This window comes from Maylandia zebra, linkage group LG8 (genome assembly GCF_041146795.1).
Source record: "Maylandia zebra isolate NMK-2024a linkage group LG8, Mzebra_GT3a, whole genome shotgun sequence".
Lineage (NCBI taxonomy): Eukaryota > Metazoa > Chordata > Actinopteri > Cichliformes > Cichlidae > Maylandia > Maylandia zebra.
Genome location: NC_135174.1, coordinates 20,306,640 through 20,330,871, shown reverse-complemented (window position 1 = coordinate 20,330,871; position 24,232 = coordinate 20,306,640). Strand labels below are relative to the sequence as shown.

At 37.8% G+C, this 24,232-nt stretch overlaps 1 protein-coding gene across 1 annotated transcript; it reads left to right on the top strand.

Moving 5' to 3' along the window:
• LOC101473737 (poly(ADP-ribose) glycohydrolase) lies at positions 1–24,232 on the top strand. The gene is made up of 17 exons (XM_076887579.1): positions 1–537; positions 627–715; positions 812–1,560; positions 1,835–1,957; positions 3,396–3,482; positions 3,726–3,800; positions 7,413–7,505; positions 8,085–8,239; positions 11,099–11,178; positions 11,264–11,324; positions 11,444–11,519; positions 12,644–12,791; positions 17,114–17,192; positions 17,970–18,078; positions 20,707–20,812; positions 21,990–22,118; positions 23,423–24,232. The coding sequence occupies exons 1-17, from the start codon at positions 425–427 to the stop codon at positions 23,596–23,598; spliced, it is 2,448 nt and encodes an 815-aa protein (XP_076743694.1). The 5' UTR covers positions 1–424; the 3' UTR covers positions 23,599–24,232.

Below are 24,232 nucleotides of genomic sequence, written 5' to 3'. Positions count from 1 at the left end.
TCTCACGGAAGTGTTTGTTGTTTTTAAAGTAAGCTAATAAACTGTAGCATCGCTTCAGTGAAGTAAAAAAGTACGGGTCTACGGTTTAACAATAACAAAAGGCTGGAAAAGTTTCTATGCTGTCCTTCGAGTCTCTTTCTAAGTAAAACGCTATCGATTAACACAGCAGCTGCTCAAGTTTTTTGGATCATTGTTGGCTCAAAAATAGTTAGCACGTAGGCTAACCAAAAAGATACGACTGCGTGAGTCGTTTGTAGATAGCCTATCAACTATCTGCTGAATGTGAAATGCAAACATATGTTTCCCTTTATTGCCATGCATTAAATTTTTAGTGTGATAACTAGTAAGTTAATGGGCTACTTTAGTAATTACGTTCATAACTAAAGCACTGGCATCTACTTTCTAAAAAGAGATTGCGTTATGTATGGCTGCGCACCATTTTTTAGGATTTGTTCATCTACTGAAAAAGGGACTGTATAAGAATCAAGTCTGTGCAAAAAACAGCATCTTATCTTTGGCGTCAGCTCAAGTTGTCCTGTAAGTGCACATGTACGGTGCAGTCTTCAAGTTTAAATTGAACCCGCACGGCACGGACATGTTTTATGTGTTGTTCTATTCTTTTGTAGAATGACTGCACTGACAGACTTAGAACCTTTAGCAAAACGACTAAAGGTGGGAACAAGTGCTCCATTGTCTTCTTCATCTTCTCGTGGAGGTATTTGTCTAAAAATATTTCCCCCCCTGCAGAGCATATTACTACATTGCAGTATCCCCCCTTTGTAAAATAAAAATTCTGTGTTTTATTTGTCAGGCTCACTTTCGAGTAGTCAGAGCGTCGGTGCTGCGACTTCAGATCAAGAAAGAATGGAAAATAAAACCGAGAGAAAGGTGGTAATAAGGCCAAAAACAAGTGGAGCAGGTGACTTAAGAGGTGTCAAAATGAAAGGTCGCCTTCAAAGAATTGGTCCAACACAGCAACAAAAGTTCAGAAATACTCTTGAAAGATGGTTGATCAAGCCAATGGAAACCTCGAGTACAGGAGATGTGTGCCAAACCCAAAATGATGAAGAAATGATGGATGATGATGGTTTTCAAAGCACCTCAGCTCAGTCTTTAGAGTCCAAAGAAGCTGAAATACTTTTTGTCACTGACACAGATGAAGAAACCCAGCCATTAACTCCAGCAGACTTAGATCAAGATCCTCCTGTATCACCAGCTGCCAAAGATTCTGCAGGGAGTGATCTTACACCAACATTGCTTCAAAGTGATGATGATTTAGAAACAACAAAAATGGACACATGCCCAGCAACCTCCGATGGTTCAGTCAAACTCAATTCTAAAATTACAGACTTCTTTTCGGGGGTGTCATCACCAGGTTTTCCTGGGAAACGACGCAGGTCAGAAAAGTCTCCAGAGAAACAAGATACAGAAAATAAACCTAACCCTTCTGAAGTCAGTTGGCTTGGGACACCAATAAATGAGCTAAAGAGGATGCCAGAATGTGGCAAACCACTTCCTCCACTGAAGAATGTTCCTGGCCATCACACCGTGATGATTAGGGTTTGATCAGTTCTCTTCTATTCAGATGACAGCACAGATATAGTAATATACCTAACAATTCAAGAAGTTAATGTTAAACCTAAAAATTCAAGAATTCAATATTAATTGAATTTGAAATTCACATGTGATTTTAAGAGATTTTGTTGTGATTTCATCTCAGTGTTTATCCTGAATATATAGAGTAGACATACTTGTATTATTAATCATGAGACTGTTTGGTTTGTGTACGTGGAATGTCCATACTAATGTCATTTATTTTGATTCCCATTAACAGACAGATCTTCTTCAAAAGGATAAAGTTCCTGTTCCATATCCCACTAGATTTCAGGATGCCTGGGACGATGTACATGTCAAGATGCCTTGTTCCAGCAGGAACTTATTTCCTATAGAAGATGAGGTAAAGGCTCAAGTGTTTAAAACTTATTTTCGATGTGAATTAAGAAATGCACATGAAGTTACAGGTTGAGGGCATAAATTCGCAAGTTCTACTTAAGTTGTTTAAGTTGTGGGTTATGTAATCAGTGCAGTCACATGATACACATTACTGAAGGCAACTATTTAATTATTTAAAGCATCTAAAGAGAACCATAATTAGATGGCAAAACTATGGATGATGAATGAATGTAAAAAAAACAAGATGTATGTAAAAAACAGTCATAGTAAATTAATAGTATGTGGAAAAGAGAATATTTAGGACAAATGTGCATGGTGCAATGTCCTATCTGATGAGGCAGTGATGCTTCATGCTCAAATAACTAATCACATAGTGTTTTGAGTGTCACGTCTTACTCGTATAGTGTCCTAACATAACAGTGACAGTGGATGCTAGAAGCTTCTCTGCACCAGTGCTACATAGGCCATCACTGTAAACTCTACCCAGTTTAGCCTTTGTTTACTGTCTGTAATAACCTTTGATAACATAAAGGTATCATAATTCAGTTAGTTTTTAAAGATTTCTTTATATTAAATCAAAAACTTTTATTAATAATAAACAACGTCAGGAACATTCCATGTACTTTGTGATTTAAAAAAAAATCTTGCATTAATTAAAATTTAATGCATAACCTTTAAATTTACTGTTCATCAAATGTCACGTGCTTAGGCCTTACCTTTGACCTCAGTATTATCTTTCTCTCCTGTCTTCTCTTTCATGCCTCTTTCTTGATTTCAGAGAGTAAAGCTGTCACACTTTAAGATTTTTCTTCTTCTAGGGAAATAGAGCAATTGATGCAGGTTGTGTTACAAACTGCACAGAGGGAGTTTGTATGTTTGCTGATATTTGTTGAGCTGCATTTAAAAATGAAGCATCTTAAACTCTGTTTATGGTTGCTCATGAATTGCTAAGTCCAAAAACTGCAACTTTACTTGCTTTAATGACATGAACACATGACAGGAATGAGAAGTAAAAAAAACCAATGTGTGCAGTGTGCAGATGGGACCATGGGGTGGCGTTAATTTCTCGCTGATATCAGAGGTAAGCAGCACCAGGCTGCAACACAGAAAAAAAATCAACTCCTTTGATATTTTTGTGAATTCAATGGACTCTAAAATGTGGTTCACTAACTCATTAATGCTGCTCTGGATCCTGCCAGCTCACTTTAACTCCTGCTTGTTAGTTGCAATAGTTAGAACAGTTCTAAGTTTGTAACATTATAGCTGGCAAGATGTCAAAAAATAGCAAAGCGTATGGTGCTTATTCATCCAGGCTGGGGTTATTCCTTCAACAATAGCTGTAAAGATTCCTCACATCTCTGAAGTTATGAAGTACAACAAAACAACACAGTATTATTGTTTATACATAAAAAATCTCAGACCTGAAATGTATACTTCCACAGGAAACACAAGAACTGCAGAATAAAAGTCGGTGGGAGCTGATCAAGGAAACTTTAAACAAGACATTTACAAATCCTCATGAGCTGAAGGTACGTTTTGTCCCTTCATTGGCAAGACAGTATGTCTCCTCTAGTATGTCTCAGTTGTTGTTACCAGACTCTACCATAAGATGGCATGATTAACCCAGATACCAAAATACTGTCACAGAATTTAAGTAAGCTGACACTTTAAAAATGCAGGGATGCATACATATGGAGTAATTGTGACTTGAAGTGATGTTTAAGATTAATTTTGATTATCAATCTTATATGTTTATTTTTGTGATATTACAGAATGCAATGTTGAAGTACAGTGCATCACATGCCAAGAAATGGGACTTCGCAGCGCTTCATTTGTATTGCACAAAGGTAAACAGCATAGCTATCAGAGTGTGATGATTAATAATTGTTGATTTTTTAATCGCGTTGAAAATATAGTGAATTAAGCATCTTTTGTTTGGAGCTGTCATCGAATTAATACTGACACAGAGGTCTGTAATCACACACAAGCACATCTTAAAGATGTCAAAAGATTAGCTGTAGTATAATAAAGTATTAAGTAGCTAAGTATTAACTGTCCAATCACGATGCTTAATTGCCAGCAGAAAGCACCGTGTTCATCTGTTAATTATTCTGCTATAAAAACACTATTAAAAAGCAGTATGAATCAGTATCAGTAGATAAGACTAATAACCAAATTTGCAGCTCCATAATTGCAAATACTATGAAGACATTACAGACACAACTTGTTTGAGGTTATTGATACTAAGAGAGATTTGTCTGGTTAAATCCTTGCCATCCACACCTGGACTTCATTAAAAGGATATTAAAATGATACAATTGTACCTTATAAAAACTTAAGATAATTGTTTTAACGGAGAATATAAGGTAATTCTAAATTATTCTAAAGTTCTCTTACTAATGTAAGGAAATCAAGTTTTGATAGATTCCCCTTGAAAACATTTGATTTGTTTTGCCCTTTTTCAGACTTTCCTTTTCCAGCATTACAGACATGAGAGTGAAAACATTGCTCATAATTATAGAGAATTTCACAGGTTTTAAGATGTTGTTTACATGATTTTTTTGGTACTGTCCCAAGCTAAGTAAAAGCACAAACAAAGATGAGCCTGAGTTGCATCATAATTTCCAGAGCACTGTTGGTTCACAGGTCTTTGCTCAGAGTTGTCAGCGTCTTCTCCGGCCTTGTTTGGAGCCCATCCATCATGTGTCTTAATGTGCTCTGTGTCATTCTGTGTAGAGAATCACAGAGGACTGTACTACAATCTGCCTCATGAAGGGGATGCGAATATTCCACTTGAAGCGATAGCTGTGTTTTTATGTTTAATATAAGTAGCACTGAGCCCGTAAGAGTAAGAAATACTCTTTTTTTTTCACGGTAAAGTATTGCTACATCACCATGTACTACATGGCATCAGCTATATGTTTCACCGATATCTCTTATGCCGCATGAAAAAGGACACGTAAACCTTTTTTCATCAATGTCATTATACCAAATGGGTTTCTGTTATTTTGCTGAGCAATAATGGATTTAACAGCGGGACAGAATCCTGCAGCCCTTTACAGGCAAAATGGGAGTCGAGAAAATATTTGGTCTTTAGTCAAAAGGTCACATTTAGTAACTTGTCAGAAATGAAAGTGGTTGAGTTTACATTCTCGGAAACTGATTTATTCCAGCCTTATGATGTTAAATAAATTGTATGGTGTATGTATGATATAATTTATGTTATAAAGGGAATTCTGTTAGCAAATTTTCAACATGTTAAGGCTGAGAAGCTTTAGCCATAGGCTAAGTATTATTGTTTCAGCTGGCTTTGGATTGTGTCATTTGTCAATTTGAATGACAAAGTTGTCTTATATCATACAAAAAAATACCAACTACCAATGAACATTTCATATAAAGTCACATTTTAGATGAGGCCCCTTGTAAAGTGTAGATAGAGACATCAAACATCTGCATGTGTGCACATTTGACTGCTAAATTGTAAAAACAAAAATTGGTATAATTGAGGGTTATGTTTGATACCAGCTGATAACTAGTGACGTAAGTGTCACTGATGGGCACCGTACTTAACTCTTTTACTTTTGTGCCATATAGAATTTACTCAGAACTTTCATGTGTTACAAATCTGTGATTTTTATATCATTATTATTAAAGGGCTGAGGCCACCAGAGCCGAGCTCCACCTCCCGATAACGAAATCACTGCTTGTTAGAGCTCAGCTTTAGCTCCATCAGCATCACAAACTCGCATACAGAATTGCCCCTTAAACACAGTAAAGTTAGCCACAGTAGACTTATTATTACTTATTATTACAAATTCAGGAGATGCCAAGTGAATAAAAAGTAAAGAATTAAAAGACAGCTATTCCAGTTATTCTACTAATGGAAACACAGTTTCTTATATTAATCCTATAAGCTCTTTTAGATACAATATTTTATTGAATGATAATTCTATAATAAACAGAAAAAATAAGATTGCTTGTTTTTTAAATGCACAAATGACACAATAAATTTAAATAACTGTCAGTCTTCTGCTTTTTATAGTTTCAGTGGAACTAATTTCTACTAAAGGGTAATTCTCCCAGTTGAACCCAGAATTAACCCTGGAATAAGCCAATAGTCTTCATGTGTGTAAATGATCCAAGAGAGCAAGTAGAGTTTAGTATTTGTTGACATTTAATTAAAAATAAAAGCGTTTGCTTTACTTCCAATTGTGTGGAAAAGCGAACAGTGTAGAATAATGCACGCAGCTTTTCACCTCCTGACGTCTCCCGTGCTCCTTGCCACATTGTATGATTTGAGTGTCAGAGAAAAGGAGGGATTGAATAGCATGGAGTGACGGGCCAGGCAGTTTCATTGAATATTCATCTGAGGACGGATTCCTTATGAATAAGTGAACAGCTGTTGACAGAAAGCATCAGTTTTGTTCTCTTTCATCCGCCCAGTCAGTGCTGTATTTACAGTTAGGAGCATGTGTGTTTTACTTTTACATGGTCTCATGTCCGTGGACTTGGTTAAGCAGATTGCTTTAATTTGTAGACCTGTTGGGAAAACCTCTGGTTTCTTGCTGCTTACACCCCCACGTCTTGGTTGATTGCTTTGTCATTTCGGTGCGATGTACAGAGCAGTATGAGGTCATACAGAGAGTTAGTATAGCTGATTTGATGCACGTCTTCTTCTGATTTAAAGAGTTCAGCTTATACTGCCTCAGCTATTTCTACTGTCTCCTCCGTCAGCTGCCTTAATTTATAATGCCTGTAGGAGCAGTTTACGATGTCAGCTAGGTCATTACTTACAACACTGTTTAGTCAGGCTTCTTTTGCCATGATATAAATGTCCAAGGCTAAATCAACAGTAAAGGCTTCATGTGCTGGGAACACACTGTCCTTTCTATTTCAGACACTTGGTCATTTGCATCTCTTCCAAGAAGACTGTTTAATCAGTTGGCACGCAAGTGTAACCTTGATGAAATTGCTCTGTTATTGATCATTCTGACATTTTGTAGCCAATATGGATGTAAAAAAAAAAAGAATATATAATGTCTGTTATCTATACGATTCATAAATGTGGTGTAGTCATGGAGGATATGCTACTATGGGGTGATATTATTATTAACATAGATGACCTGTCCCACTTAGACTTGATGTATTTTTATAATATGTCACCACATCTTTCACATTCTCTTTTTAATTATCAGTATAAGAAGAGAACAGTTAGCTGTAACAGTCATTGAGCTCCCATAGATGTTTTACATCTGCATATTGTGGATTGGAATGCCCTTTGATTTTCTATAGTGCAGATATTTCAACAGTATTTGTTTCACCCTAAAAAGTTTGATATGGATCATAGCTCGTGATTTTCTCTGTCTGTCTCAAACTAATCAGCCGAAACAGCTAATAATGTCACAGCTGATATTTGTGGCAAAGCAACAAATATAAACAGATCTCTGGTTCTCTCCAAGGTCCTGGAGCCTGATGCTGCTGAACATCTGTTTGAGTCCCTGCTGCCAGACATGGTGCAATTAGCGCTGAGAGCATCTGAGCTCTGTACCAAGGTAAATCCGTTGCTAACCAATGGAGACCGACATACTGGTCTTTAACATTATAGATCATTGCAGCACATTGATCAGAAAAGTCATATAATCCTGTAAAATCATAGTAAAAATTATGAGTTCAAAACACATAAGATGAGATGTTTTGATCATCTGGATCTTACATCGTGTAGTTAGTGTGTTTTTGCAGTAGGAAAAAAATTCATGCCCTAATTTGACCAAGCAGCCTATCATCTTGTTAAATATTACTTCACTGCATTGATTTTATTTCTACTGTGATTCATTTAAAAACTCAAACGGTCCCTCACAAGTAGGCACATTAGCCAAACAGATTTGTAAGGGAACATTATTCATGTAGCAAACTCCGCATTGTTCTTCCTTGCTTATACAAATTTATTTATAAAATCATAACTGTAAATCTCCCAGACATGAGGGTGTATGGACTTTGATTTAAATTAAAGGTTGATTTAGGAAGCACATAATGGTGCAAGATTATTAGGATTTTTTTCAGCGTCTAATTCAATAAATTGACAGAACAAATTATTTTGACCTTCCTCGGTTGTACCTATTTTCCTCTTCTAGCCAATACCCCTCCTCAAGGCAGGCATGAACCACTCCATCACCATGTCTCAGGAGCAGGTGGCATGTCTGCTCGCCAACGCCTTCTTCTGCACCTTCCCCCGACGGAACTCTAGAAAGACCGAGTACTCCAACTACCCAGACATTAACTTTTTCAGGTAATCTGGGGATGTACTACTCTTTGACTCATGGTGCTAAACGTAATATGATGTTGTTCGGTAAAGTATGTATTCGGGACAACTAACTTCATTCACTATGCATGCTTTCCTTATTGTCACATGACATAATGCTGGTCTTTGTCAGGATTATCAATGTAGGTCTTCACTTGGAAAGTATGAAGCATGGCTTGAGGGAAACCAGGGCCCAGGATGTGCAAAAAGGGAATCCTGTAGTAAAACATTTTGAACATAGGAGTATCAGTGTTGGCTAATTGAGCCACGCAGCAAGCTCCTGGTAAATGCAAATCATCCATCAAGCCTATCATTGAACTTTTTTCATACATAGAAGAAGATAGATAATGGCGCATTTTCACATGGATTTTTTCTACTGAGTGAACACAGATGTCTCAGGAAATGTTTGTTCATGAAAATTTGCTTCAGAGATAGATGTAAAAGCATCATGGGAATTCATCAGTAAAATGTATGTGAGCTCAATTCAAGAATTTAGAGATATTACATAGTTTTGCATTTTCTTTGCATTTTGATTTTAACTTTCATTTCCTTTTTCTTTTTTGTTTTTAATGCAGTCTGGTTCAGTTAGAGTCCAGAGTAGATTTTCTTGTTTCAGTTTAGTTTTTGCTGTTTGAAAATATTCAATTTTAGTTTTCATTGGTTTCATTGTTAATTTTTTGTCTTTTTGATTATTATTATTTGAAGGTGATTTGTCAGAGGAAAGATTTAGGAAATTGGTACAGCTATGAGAATAAAAACACAACTTACAGAGTCTCAATAAACACGCCCATCAGTGCCTCAACAGGCACTTTGTTAATACAATTTTACCAAACTAACAAATACTAGAAATATGGATGTTCCCTGCATTTTTTTAAGTTTTCTAAGTTAGGAAAATCATTAAAGTTATTCAATTAATTCTAATTAGGTCTAGTTTCTATTTTTATTTTTGTTATGTAAATTTTTACACACCCGCTTTTAGTTTTTGCTTTAGTTTCAGTTAACTATAATAATCTTGCAAAGATTAAGTGACAAACTATGACCTAAATGACAGGTTGAACAGAAATGTGCTAGAGCCAACCCTGAAGGGAGTGTTTCTCTGAACGAACTGGTGCTGGTGCTTTCCGTTGAACATAAATTTACATTTATTCATCGAATTTGAACGATGCTACTGTTTGCTTTCTCTTGCACTTGAACGTTTCTCCAGTATGAGAATGTAAAAACAAGTGCATTCCATTCAAAAACACTGCATGCGACAAACATTAGGGTGTTTTCTTAATTCTGCAAACTTTCACTGTGGAGATTGTGTGGGCGGTGTAATGTAAATGAGTCTGCAGTTCACTGCAGAGTCATCTCTGTTGGCATCACATTGTAATTACCTAAATGGAAGAGGAAATTAGATTAACATTGACTCAGATGGCTGCTTGTGACAATAGAGAAGGCCGTTGGCTATTTTGCAAAAGGCAGTAAAGGAGTTCACTGGCATCTGAATTTCATTTATGTTGTGGTTGTGCTGTAATTTCAAAGAAACTGCAGCATCGTCCCCTTTTCTTCCTGCGCAAAAGTGTCCTAAATATCCTATGTGGTATGAGACAGAAAATTAAGTTTATTTCATTATTCAAAATCCTTAATACATTTTTATTTCACAGGAATACCCAGAGGGTTACTAAAGGAAAAACAAACACTCATTATCTGCGAATTTATTTATTTATTTTTATCTCAAAGCAGTCTTCTTATTTGCATTGAGATAAAAGTGACTATAAACACTATTATCTTTGAGGGTTTTTTTCCAGCATTGACTCTGCCATTCAACATGTTCTTCCTGAAACTGTATCTATTATTTTACCACAGAGTGCAGCTAAGTTTATTAGAAACCCAGCAGTTACACTAAATGTAGCTATATACACCCTTTTACTGAGTTGCATCATACCTTCTGTACATCAGTTGGAGGTAAATTTATGTTATATAATTATATATTAATACCGTATTCCCTAAAGACTGTATGGCGATCTGTTACTAAAAGGCTGCCTTATGTAGTAGCTACCTTATGTCTAAGACATTTTCCCCGGGGACTACATGAGGCATGATTGTTTCTCGAGTCCACGCTGACAAAGAGAAATGAGTGCTGGAACTGACTTCAATGAATGAGTTTCCCATCCCCTAAAGGGCTCTCAGTGCACTGAGCTTTTGTCATTATTTCATTTCCTTCACTTGGAATTTCTCTCTTTATATTGTGGCATGTGGGGTGAGCTGCAGGGTTTTTTAGAGTGTGCTTGAGTGGGAGATGGTGGGCTTAATGCTCAAAGTGTATTCAAACCCATCCACTGCGCCTCGCTGTTAGCAGCTTTGTGTGTATCTGTGCTATATTCCAGGGGGATTGCCTTTTTGCCTCCTGAGGACTCTGTTGCTTAAAAGGGACACGGGGCTTCTTAATGTATCCCCAAAGAGGGAGGCCTGTTTCCCTCTCTCTCTCCCTTTTTGAGTGAGTGCTGTGAAGTGGCACATGAGTATTGCTCTGTGATGGCAAGCCTGGGGCAACTCCGTTGTCGTAACAGCGAAGGAGCTCCTACATAACCGGCTACTGACTGAAAAGGGAACTGAGTGAGAGGTGAACTAATTCATATCAAACGTTAAAGCATGACTGAACTCACATGGCTAAAGTGGACATCCTGTGTCTCAATTTTTCTTGGTCCTAGCTGTGGCATTTTGATTGTGAGGGTTGGGCATTTGGTTGGGATGCTGTGTTAAACCAACTTTCTTAAGAAGTAAGCTTTTAATTTTTGTTTAAAAAACCGGATGTACAATATCAACAGTTATGTAATTAAATCCACGATTTGTTCTCATCTGCAGGCTTTTTGAGGGGTCCTCTGCAAAGAAGACTGAAAAGCTGAAAACCCTTATGTGCTATTTTAACAGTGTTACTGAGAAAAGTGAGTGGTCACATTTTCTTCATGTTAAAAATTTACTGCCACATAATTGTCTTGCCAGATAAAACATTTCCCTTGTTTTTTGCAGTGCCTACAGGTCTTGTAACATTCACCCGAAAAAGTCTGAATAAGCCACCAAATTGGAAAAGGTATAATAATATGATGTCAAAATAATATTATATGATGTATTCATTGGGCTGTTTGGAAACTAGCATGGATACATGTTCACATGTTCTTGATGTTGATTAAAAACTGGAAACTGTTTCAGCTCACAGACTCCACTCACGAAGCTCCACATCACCTGTGAAGGAACCATTGAAGATGATGGGTATGGAATGCTTCAGGTAAGAGAGAGTATGCGAGGAATGCACGAGTTGGAGAGACTTGAACCCATTGAATCTTTGCCCAAACGAGCTGTTTGTTGGAGTGTGCTTGGTTCCCATCCTCTTTCCCTTTACTGAGCCGCCTCATTCTAGAGTCTTCCACCCAGAATGCTTACTACTGCTGAAAAGGCCTTTGAGGGAGCATTTGATGTGTCGGAGGGAGTTTGCGCTGGGACTGGGGTCGAGGCCTCTGAGCCTCTTGTGCTCTCTGGGTCGACGATACTTCCTGTATACTGTCAGGATGGCCTGCTCTGGCTTTCACCTTTTGTTTGCCTCCAGTTGCCACAAACTGACAGTTGATGTGCACACATGAAAAGCTCTGGGGCACACTGCAACTTGGATTGATGGATGCTCCATGCTTTGTTGGGGTGGGGGCTGTGGTGAGGTGTTGACAGCCTGTCAAAGCAGACTTTGGAGGCTGGCTCGCTGTCCCAGAGATGAGTGACCAGTTTAGGGAGATCTGCTCTCAAACTGCTGCTCATCCCTTTGCAGCTTCTTCCTGGGGTTGTGAGGGGTTTGGTCTGGTCTGTCTACAGGCCAATGAGCAACTGTCAGAGATGAAATTGTAAGATTATATGTTCCACATGGGTGCTTTCTGACTAAAACAATCAATTCACGTCTCTCTGAGCTGAATCAATGAGATGAACGTTTGTTCTGAATCACAAACAGACTGAAATAGCAGTATTTGTGACTGGAGAAATATGTTTATTTTCACCTGTAGGACTGCTCTCTTCATTTGAAATTTGCTACTGGCAGCCTCATACCTAAATGCCTCTCCTGGGAAGAGTTTATTTTGGCATGGAGGACAGATCTCTGAGTAATGCCAGCACCTTAGGGCACCTTTCCAATCAGCTTGTCAGGGATTCTGTCACAAACTGACTAAAAAGGGCAAAGACCATTTCATGAGGTGCTTTCTTCCTGTTTCCAAAGCTGTCCATTTTAACGTCAGACAGAATGTTAGCAGTTAGATATTTTCTTTTTATTTTCTAACATTTTCACATGTGACAAAACAATAGATGCTGCAAGAGTATTAATAATGTTTCATAATCTTTCCTTCATCATCAACCATCTGTCTTGATTTGCAGGTGGATTTTGCTAATCAGTTTGTGGGAGGAGGTGTCACCGGGTCTGGTCTGGTTCAAGAGGAAATACGTTTCCTTATTAACCCCGAGCTAATTGTTTCTCGTCTCTTCACTGAAGCACTGGATCATAATGAATGTCTGATTATCACAGGTAAGTGACAAACACTCTTTAACCTTGTTAAACAGTAGTTGTTACTAAAGGAATCCTATTCAATGATTCACAATTTAATCATATGATTCCGATCAAATCAATAACGCCATAGTCTCATTCTTCTACTTTTCTTCTACTTTGCTTTTTCGAATTTGACAGTAGAGAAATTGCATTGATTTCTAGTCAAACCCAGCATGGAGAACACATTGCACAGCTTCAGTTTACAGCTTTCTGACTCAGCATGGGGCTAAAGGATGTTTGTGGCAATTGTCCTGTTTTCTGTATCTGTCCTTGTCACCTGTTTTCTTTTGATTGGGTACACACGGTAAATTCTGGAGACAGACTATGCTGTTCTGATTGCGCTGTTGGGGCTTTCTGTTGAGTAATACTTCAGAAAGGAGTGTTTGCCACAAACAAGGCTGGAACAGGCCAGTAGACCCAGTAACAAGAGCATCCCTTAGGGAGCCCCAGCAGGAGGCTGATGGCACCTGTCTGCTTTGTGGCTTGATTGTGTTCGATGAAGACTTTAGACAACCAACCAAGATACAAACTAACAAAAAAAACAAACAAAATAAACAAACCATACTCAAATTCTCAAATATAATGTGACAGTAAAGGCCGCTAGTGGAACCAAGTCACACTAGTGAGTATGGTTGATGTGCCTTCTGATAGAAGTAAACAGAAATAGATTAATTGGTTTCACTGTGCAAGTGACCCAAAGCATACTGCTAAAGCAACCAAAGCAGTTTTCAGGGCAAAGAAATTTGATATTCTTCAGTGGCCAAGTCATCTAATCTCCGCTCAATAGAGTGTGCTACTCAGTTATTAAAAGCTTTAAAGTGAATACAGAGAAACTCAGAAACAATCATCAACTTAAGTACGTTAGGGCAAAGATTTGGCAGACCATCTCAAGGAAGAAACAGCATGTGGTGATGTTCATGCGCTCTAACTTCAGGTAGTCATTGACAGAAAATTATTTTCATCCAAGTATTAAAGACAGTATTTAAAATTCTGTTAGTTTAGTCCATTTACCGTAGTTTTCAGGTCATAAGCCGCTACTTTTTCCCCACACTGTGAACACTGTGGCTTATACTGACGTGCGGCTAATGCATTTTTTTTTCATGCGGCCAAAAACATTTTGCCTGGTAACAGTAGACCAATAAAATTGATAAGTAGTATATATACAGTATATATTTTTAGCGGTTGTTAAGAGACGTTGTAATGTTGTTTGTGCACTGTTCCGTAAAAAAACCATAAGCAACGTAATTTGTGTGTTACCGATACGTACGTATACTTAAAGGTAGCCGTGTTACAGGCGCTGTTCGAGGGAAAAAAAGCATTTGCAGTATGTATTTTTGTATGTTACCATAACGTTTATGTTACCATGTTTATGTTACCTTACGGATTGAATTAAACGTTAAAAATCCTCACATGTAGTATTTCTGTGTAAATATCTCATATTACGAGTGAAACGCATACGGCTTAAAATCCGGTGCGGCCTGTACAAGTACAAAATTGATTTTCTTTCTAAAATTAGAGCATGTGGCTTTTAATCAGGTGCGCTCTGTAGTCCGGGAATTACGGTACTTTTGAGCCTCTGGCAGATGTCAGAGGTATGTAATGTAAATAATTCCTTTGCAGTTAATGCAATTCTTTTGTTAAACTATTAGAATTAAAGCTAAAAGTCTGCACTTTATTCACAGCTTGAATTTTTGATTTGACAAAAACAAAACAATTTGTCCTTGTCTAAATACTTATGGACTTGACTGTGTACCATTGATGTATATGTGTATTAAAAAAAATTAAAATTAACCAGATCTATCTCTCTTTGGCCCCACCGGACTTATTTATGCACCATTTATTTGAGTTATTTTATTTTGTATAACTGATAGAACATATAAGCTGCTGTAATTAATCCAGGTGTCTGCACAGGCCACATATTACACATTTTTGAAATCATGCTGAGTAAAATCACTATGAAGTACTCCAAATATCTACTATGTTTTTGCCTATTTCAGCTTGTTGTTTTGCATTGATTGCAATGTTTTGGTTAATCCACAACTCATTTCGATACCCTTAAGGGACAACAAACATCATGGATTACATTATATCATGTTTAAATAGAAACATCTTAAATTAAACGTCCTCCTTACATAGCACGTGCATTGGGTAAGAACAGGAAGTGAGGTCCTAGAGGCACCAGTCATACTGCAGCATAAGAGTTTCTCGCTCTCATAGAGTCACCTTGAGACTTCTTGCTGGCCGCCTTTCCCGCGTCTCTGCTTATGCCACTTAACTTTATTACTTGGGCCCAGAATTAATTATAGCTGGAAGACCTGACTCAGACCTGCTCTACTAATGGACTCTTCCATTCCATCATCTTTATTAAACCCGGGCTGTATCTCTTGTCCTCCACGGTAAAAGTCCAAGCCTTTGCTGCAATGTGGTCATGTGGTAAATCATGTTCCCTTGTGATACATTTTGGCATACAGTACTGAAGCTAATGGATCGTACTCCTGCACTGAAATTTGCAAAAGTGCCTTATCCTAATTGAATTTTCCTTGATTGCTAGATATCTGGCTGCCAGTGGGGCGGTCACAAGTATAAATAGTATCAAGGAGAACTCATATGAACCATATGAATGGTGGTGCTGACCAGAAAATGTGGTTCATGCTCGGTGCATGCAGGAGACAGTCATAGGGATTTTTCATTTTTATTTTTTCACAGTATTTTTTTTTTTTTTTTTACAGCATCTACAATTTGAACATAATTAAAGCTATATTTTACCCATGTGCTATCCTCTTTCGTTCAAATGCAGAAGTAAAACTTGTTAAAATGAGATACACTGCTGACTTTCTAGTGTCTGGTCTTCCACAAGAATGTGAGACAATTTGTTTTGATGCATTTACACATGAATGGGACGACCTTCAGTGAATTACACCCGCTGTTTTTTAATACGACCTGTTCATTTATAAATAATTTCTAAGGAACAGACACATCTTCTTCTAGCCAAGATCGATCCTCTTCAATTCTTACTAGAATAAATTTTTAAATGGCAAATGGGTTGAATAAAAAGCAAAAGCGTAATCTGTTTTGCTCCTGAAGAATGTGCCATTCAAATGCAAAAATGTTTGAGAAAAGAAATCTTATTTGGAAAACCAGTAAAGGTCAGGTGTATGCATAGTGTATGCACACAAAACCATCTAGTACAACAGCTGTAATATCCCATCTTTAGATTAGATATCAACATCACGAAAGTATTTATTAAGTAGTAGCTTTATGGGTTTTTTTATTCAGTTATAGTGCTGGGTGCAAGTTGACATGTGTTTGCCATCAATAGTGTGACTGAAAAGTACCTTTGCATGTACCTCAGTCTTTTGCAGACCTTTTGACCCAAAGTATGCATCTCTAATTTCAAATGTGCCAATGGCACTGAAGCTCAAAAAACTTCATATGGGCACATAAGTCATGTAGAAGGTTTATTTTCTAGCGCTGTTAAACTACACGAGGTATGTCATTGTCTTACTCATTTTGCTTATTTAAAAAAATAGAGGCTGGTTAATTATTAATGATGTGTCTGTCAAGTGGAGTGCACCCTAGAGATTCCCCCATGTGTTACTAATAATAGCTGCTGACCAAGGCTTCTCTACTAATCGCTTGGTTTATTCACCTTGCAGCATGAAGCATCTCTGCAAGTGCTCTCAACAGCTAGGTACTAATGAGTGTTAATGAATGGGAAGTTAATCTGTGGCCCAATTATATTGACTGTCCTGTTGTCTACCCCCCTCTGCTCCCTCTTTACGGGTGTTGAGTGCTTCGCTGTGTGCTGGTGGTCAGTCATTGCTGCTTGCATCATTTCAAGAGGGGTAACAACTTGACCTTCTGTTTTTCAGCAATCGGATGCTCTTCGATCACTTTTAACCCCCTAAAAAGTATTTAGTGCAAAAAATTAGTAATAATTTGTTTTCTTTTTCTGTGTGCATGACTTGTTTTAACAATATTAATTTTCCTTGTGGTTTTAAGCATTGAGCTGGGTTTAGGAGCCAGTTGTTTGTGTTACACTAAAGTATAGTAACATGGGGTTTCAACTACTGATAGCATTTAGGTGGGAGCCCTAACAGAGTTTTTAAATGTCATTGCTTTTACCTATCAAAGATTTGTTATTCTGTATGTTAACACAATAAACTAATCCACATATTAGTTTTGAATCATGAAGAGAAAGATAAATAATCTTTAATTCTAAGTATGTGTAAATAAAATTGAGATTTATATGTTTATATGTTGCCTGCTTAAGTGTGCCTGAAGTTCCTGTTTGTTATTAGGAACGCAGCAGTACAGTAAATACACAGGATATGCACAGACCTACCAGTGGGGTGGCAGCCGTTTGGACACAACTCCAAGGTATCTGGTAATTTTACTTGGTTTAAGACCTTTAACATTTTAAAATAATAAATAAAAACTGTTGTAACTTTGTTAGATCTCCTTACATTGATTAGCTTGTCTTTTTCACCACCTTGGTCTAGAAATATCTTGTAAAATAGTCACACTAGTCAAACTGTAGCATGACCAAAATTACTGCCAGCGTGTGCAATGAACCTGTGAAAATGTTGCTTCTGAAATAGTTGCTATGTCAACACAGCCATAAAACCCAAATGAGATGGAATCAGTTTTTTATCAGGCTGAGACCAAGTTGCCAGTTACAAGCAATCTGTTTGTGATAATATGGCCATTCACTCTGATAAATCAGCAGATATTGCAAATCTGTTGCCATCTACATACATAGAAATTCACAATTACTAATTACTTTCAGAGTCCAGACAGAATTTTGTGAATCTGAAAGAAAAATTTATATATTTCTCATTAAATAGTGATGTGGTAGCTATGGAATTTAAGCTGCAATTATTAAAGGAGTTACTGAAGGAAACATGCAGTGGTAGATTCTTTCCTTGAAATGCATGCAAGCCACACACAAACTCAACCAAGGTTTCCACTGGCCAGCTGGCCCCACTCTGAGATCCCATTTAGAAAGGTTACCATATTTAGTACACATACGTTTTCCTTTAACTTTAAATCTCACAATGGATGGATTGCCTTGTCTTTTCTGACTCAGGGCAGCATTTTGTTCCACTAAAACATTTCAAAACCATTTCTTTGATTGAATTTTTATTTCATTTTCAGTGATGGCTGGCAGAGAAGATGCACTACGATTGTGGCCATCGATGCGCTGCAGTTCAAGAACTTTCTTGAACAATTTCAACCAGATCGACTCAACCGAGAACTTAACAAGGTTGTCTTTTACTTTTGTTTCACTCCTTATTTTGTGTTATTTTTTGCAGTTGTTTTTCTTCGCTCTGTATGTTACGATGAGTTGAGTAAAGTATTTGCCCAAAATTGTTGAAATTAGGACCATAAATCTCGGAGTTCGGTGTGGTCACTTATAGCTAGCTCCAAAAGTGAGTCCTCACAGACTTCATGGACAGCTTTGCAGCAGAAAGAATTATGTTTACAACTTCCTATGAAGAATTTTACCATAGCACACATCTTTAAAGGCCTAAATTTAGTATAATAAGGGATGTGGTCTCTTTGCATGCCAGGTTGGTTTTGTTGTAAGGCTGTCTCATATTAGCCAGTATTAACATCCCATTTATTATCATAGTGAATAATGGCTGCACCTTCATACCTATTGTGTGCTGACTGTTAACTCGCCAGTTCTATCCTTGTAGTAGATTCACTCCGGTAAGCGTTAATGACTTTGTGCTTCATCTCTGTCATCTCCTCTGGCCCTGCACCGGCTACATGAGGAGAGAGAATAATTATCAGGTGTGCCTGCTCCACCCCTCCCTCCAATTCTTGAGTTTACTGTTGCTGGAATTTGACACTATATGAACTGAAATCAATTGAATTGAAACACATAGAACCCCACAGCCAAGCCACTGCAATACCCAGATGCAGTTAAAACAATAGCTAAACAACAGATAACTAAACTTCACAGATGTAATCCACAAACCAGTTGGTTATGTCATAGTAGGTGCAGCCATCTTTTATATCCAGTCTATAATTTGTCTTATGCTTCACACCTGTTTAGATAGAAAAAAAAGAAAATTGTCATACATAGTGAGTGCTGCTGAAAATATACTTTTCCCCCCCCTTTTTAAGGGCAGCACTGTACGTTTTGATTTGGCAAATTTTTACACTGCATGCAGAGGGATATGTGTAGCAGCCTAGCCTGCCAAGTGACTTTGTTAACCACTACACTATAGAGCAGCTAGGTTTTAAAAAAATCTACTCTTAATTTCTAAATTCTCGGTTAATTTTTTACAAATTTGTATTCATGATGGTGAATCTGTAGGGAACTTCTATCACTGCCACTGAAGTAATTTCATTTTAGAATTTTGATTTGCATTGTTTTAATGGTCTGAAGCCATTTGGTTGCGAATGGGGGAAAAAAGTCTCATCACAAATGTCACCTGAGTTGATATTGACTTGTGTTTACTTTTCTCAGGCTAAATAGATGAATTATGACGTGCCATATGCATGTAATACGTACTGATAGATTGCTGTATTTGTAAAGAATAAACATAATCATATTCATTACACTGTCCATTAGGCCCAGCATGAATTCTAATAAGCATAATTAACCTTAGTGCAATTAATCACCGTTAGCACATTTGCATCATGTTAAAGACACAAAAAACAAAAACAAAAGTCCTTTGTTATGTGTAATCTTCCCATGGTTGTCATATCTATTTGTAATAGAAAATCAAGATGTTGATGTTGTCAGGTCTGCTGTCAGAAATCATGGAGGGGTTTGACAGCTCTGACAAGGATTTAAAAAATGGACCAACATGAAGATCAATCCCAGTTCGACTATTGTTCAGTTAACTGTCATATCTGCCCTTTCACAGGAAGAATTTATGACTGGTCAGTTGGAGGACGGGCACTTACAATTCGTTTTCAGTATACATCATTAATGTTAAGAGTCCCCTGCAGATATCTCATGTAACAACCTTTTGCAAATAATTTGCCATGTCACTTACAACCCACCCAACATGTGATTTCATATGTTTTTGGTTATAACACATGGGTTTAGTCAAACGAATCGATAACATTGAGTGAATAGCCATGAAGTGGAACAATGATGCTAAATGACATCGTGTTAAAAAGACATGTTCAGCCTAGTCAACCAAACCTTATTTTTCATGGCCTGTCAGCAGCATGATTGTTATTACAAAACAAATATTCAATTACTTTTTGTAGTCAAACCATTTCACTTACATCACAGCTGGACAATTACACTATTTTACCACTTCGTTAGGTGTACCATGCTTGTACTGGGTTTAACTGCCTCAGTTGGCCATGGCATAGATTCAACAAGGTTGTGGAAAAATTTATCAGAGACTTTGGTCCATGTTGACACAATAGTATCACAAAGTTGCTGTTTATTTTTTAGCTGTACATCCGTGATGTTAAGATCCCATTTAATCAAATCCCAATGTTGCCCTTTCGGACTAGGATCTGGTGACTGTGGATTTTGAAGAACAGTGAACTCATGGTCATGTTCAAGAGACCAGTTTGAGATTATTTGAGCTTCTTTACATGGCATGTTATCCTTCTGGAAGAAGCTATCAAAAGATGTGTATACTGTGATCAGAAATGGATGGACATGTACTCAGTATTGAACCCTACAGCCAAGCCACAAACCACATCCTGCCACTGCAATCCAGAAACACTGAGGTAGGCTGTGGTGTTGAAGCAATGCTCATTTGGGGCCAAAAAATATCCCCCATAAATTACAGGACCACCATCAGCAGCCTGAACCATTGATACAAGGCAAAATGAATCCGTCCTTTCGTGTTGCTTACAATATAATTACATTAAATGATTGCATTTCTAATTTTCTGCTGTCTTTGTGTAGGCTTACTGTGGCTTTGCATGCCCTGAAGAAAAAAGTCAGAACCTTTCAGCAGTTGCGACAGGAAACTGGGGCTGTGGGGTTTTCGGAGGTGACACACGTCTGAAAGGTAAGCACTGACGTAACACTGCCGTCAGAGGATCTCGTGGCGAAATGGGCTCCTGTAATCTTTGTGCACTTGGCAGTCTAATTGGAGTCTCTTCCTCGATATAACAGAATGTATTTTAGATAGAAAAGCTCCAGCAGATCAGTGTGAGCTCCATTTGTCTTCTGGGAATGCGTTCATTTACTTAAGGCCTGTTCGTTGGCTTCCTTCTATTGATCAAATGACAAAGTTAATATGTTTCATTAATAGAGAAATTGATCGCCTGCTTGAGTCCATCAATCTGTTGCAGCTTTCTGTCTGTGCCTTGTATCACTGTCACAGCAAAGGGAGCTCCTTTTTGCCAACAATTTGCAGTAATAGCTCTGCTTCTCACTTACTATCTGACTTGGAGACCTTGTGCTTACAAAGTATACATCCATCCATTTATTAATTAGCTGTAGCAAGGTACAGTCCGTTATAGGCACTATCACTACTGTCTGCTTAATGATGTGCCTCCAGGGAAGAGCTCTGTAATTCAGATGCTGTTCTCTGCCTCGATTTATTGTCTGTAGCATCGCATAGACCCCCTTTTTTTTAATTGCCGGATAATTTTTGAGGAAAGAGTTGAAAGGAGAAGGGGAGAGAAACAGCTGACATGAAGAGATTCAGCTCAGAAATCCTGTGAAAATGTTGATTCAGTTTTGCTCATTAACTTGGCAGTGTACTAACATTCATTAATCAGTAGACACATTTCCGGTCTCTTAAAATATTCACAGCTCACCGGGGCCAGACCTGGACTCCCTTTGTAACTAATCCAGCATACTCAGTAGGGGTGAGACCAGTTCCCCAGATAACTTACCTTTTGCTGTAGGCTACAGAAGCTGATACTTCTCAGTTTTAAACAAAAGCTATTGGATGACTTTTCAGACCTCTGTTTTATTTGTCTTTGTTTTGTTTTTGCAACTGAATCTATGAACGTGTGTGGAAAACTCTTCAAAAGAATGTTCAAATTGTTTTTAGCTTCTATATTTTCCTTTCAAGCATTTGCTTGAATCCTTAATATACTTGAATACTCAGTTATTTTCCTTTCGAACTATAAATAACATTTTTTTTAAAGTCCAGTTTAGTTGATATACTGCATTGAAACATATTTTGTGTCACATACACTATTGAGGCTCATCACTGCCTTCTTTTCCTCCAGCTCTGCTCCAGATGCTGGCAGCTGCTGAGGCGGGCCGAGACGTAGCCTACTTCACCTTTGGTGACAGCCAGCTCATGACAGATGTCCACAACATGCACTCTTTCCTCATTCAGAAAAATATCAGTGTTGGTAAGGGGAACAGCCCAGGCATCATGCCAGCTTCTTGTTTTTATGAAACTTTTTGCACTTTTACATTCAACATTTTTAAATTGTCAAAGATGCAATTAAAGAAATAAAGTAAATACAGATAATATGTATTGAACACGCCACCAATTTTCTAAGTAAATATAAGTAATATAAGTTTTAAAGGTGCTATTGACATTAAATTCTCACCAGATGTCTGTAATAACCAATCCAGTCCATACATGCAAAGAAATCAAACCATAGATGTCCATAAATTATATGTAAGAATGAGAAGTGACACAGAAATGGTACTGAACACGTGAAGAAAGGGAGCTGCGAAAAGGCATGGGAAGAGAGGACACCAGCTGACATCTATCAGTAATCAGAAAGCAATCCTGCCACTTTGTGCAAATGAATATCAACTGGTTTGGTTCCCAACCGATGGCCTATAAAAAGATATCTCGTTACCATGGTGTCACACAAGAAACATTTCATGATGGGTAAAATCAGTGCGCTTTATCAAGACCTTTGCAGCCTTATTGTTGTAAAACATACTCATGACATTGGTTACCGAAGAATTTTTAAGCTACTGAATTTTCCAGTGAACACTGTTGGGGCCACAATCCAGAAGTGGAAAGAAGATAATTTCATCATAAACTGGCCATGACCAGGTGCTCCCCACAAGATTTCAGACAGAGGAGTGAAAATAATTATCAGAAGAATTGTTCAGGAACAATGGAGTTGACTGACTTGTGGAGAGCTACAAAAAGGAAGGATGAATGGAAAAACTGGGGATATTTTTGCTAAAAATCTGTTGCCATCTACCAAAAGACAATGGAAACATCCAAGGAAACTTTCAGTTGGTTTTGGAGAAAGCACATAAAGCTCTATGGAAAGCACTAAAGCTCAGAGTTCATAGAAGGGGCCCACGAAACCTTCAGGAGTTGAAGACTGTGTGAAAGAATGGCCGTGGCATGACAAGCTGTCATCACGATCAGGCTTTTGCATGTTCGATACTTTTTCTCGTGTCACTTCATTATGTAACATAATTATGTTACATCTATGGTTTGATTTCTTTGAATGTCTGGATTGGATGGGTTGTTGCCGACATCTGGTGAGAATTTCATTACAATAGCACCTTTCGAAACATATTTACTTAGAAAATTTTTATTATTTTTACCAGCTGTAATAATCCAATTATTTTTTGTTATGAGTTTTGGAAAATAATATGATCTCATGAACCATGAAATTTCCATCCTATATTTCAGTCTAATATGAAGATTAGACAATATCTCCTTGTCTTGTTACAGGAAAGGCGTATGATCTCTTGGGGCAGTATTACAGCTCAGAGTGCAAGAACTGCCTTGGTCGACGCCCTGACGTCAGCCTCTATTCCTTCATCTACCAGCAGGTCAACTCCTCCCTGGCGCCTGATGACTCCAACATGGGTTCAGCCAGACAACACGCACCCACTGACTGCCATTAAGGTTAGGTGGCTGATGAGTCACCGTGATTTGCCTTTAAAAAATGAACATTAAATGAATAAAATATTTTCAGTTCCTTTGCTTTTTTAACAAAATCTATTTTCTTTTGTTCATATGATGGTGGATGTACCAGATGTGGTTTTAACCACAGGCTGATAAAAATGATAATGAAGGTCTAGCATGCATACCCTTTAAAAAAGGCAGGGGGTGGTTAGTTATGGCCGCGTCTGGCACTGTACTCCAAGATGTGTTCATTTGGCTGTAGCTGGTAATACTGCAGTAGATTGAGCTTCAGTGTGACGCGATTGTGATTTTAATGGTGAAGCAAAGGTTGCCATCCATCTTCTCAGTTTGTCATGTTGCCTATTTTTTACACCAGCACATATCCAGCCTAATTGAATTGGCTGTCAGAAATCAAGTTAGAGGAAAAGAGTAATAAGAATTGTGTGTTGGAAAGCTTGCGGTCCCAGAAAAGTGGTTTGATTTAAAGAGCAGCCTATTTCTCAGCAATAATCGCTTAACTTCTGTGTTTATTTATTTGCAGGCATTGAAAATGGATCCATTCAGATTACATTGTTGTGGGTGTTTCTCTGTTTGTGATTGCAATTAAGATATTAAAAAATAAGTGTTTGCGTC

Bases quoted from the DNA above. Each gene is read 5' to 3' on its own strand.
- LOC101473737 (XM_076887579.1), top strand. From the start codon at position 425: ATGGCTGCGCACCATTTTTTAGGATTTGTTCATCTACTGAAAAAGGGA. The intron at 538-626 runs GTAAGTGCACAT...ATTCTTTTGTAG, and splicing joins GCGTCAGCTCAAGTTGTCCT to AATGACTGCACTGACAGACT. The intron at 11,179-11,263 runs GTGAGTGGTCAC...TGTTTTTTGCAG, and splicing joins TAACAGTGTTACTGAGAAAA to TGCCTACAGGTCTTGTAACA.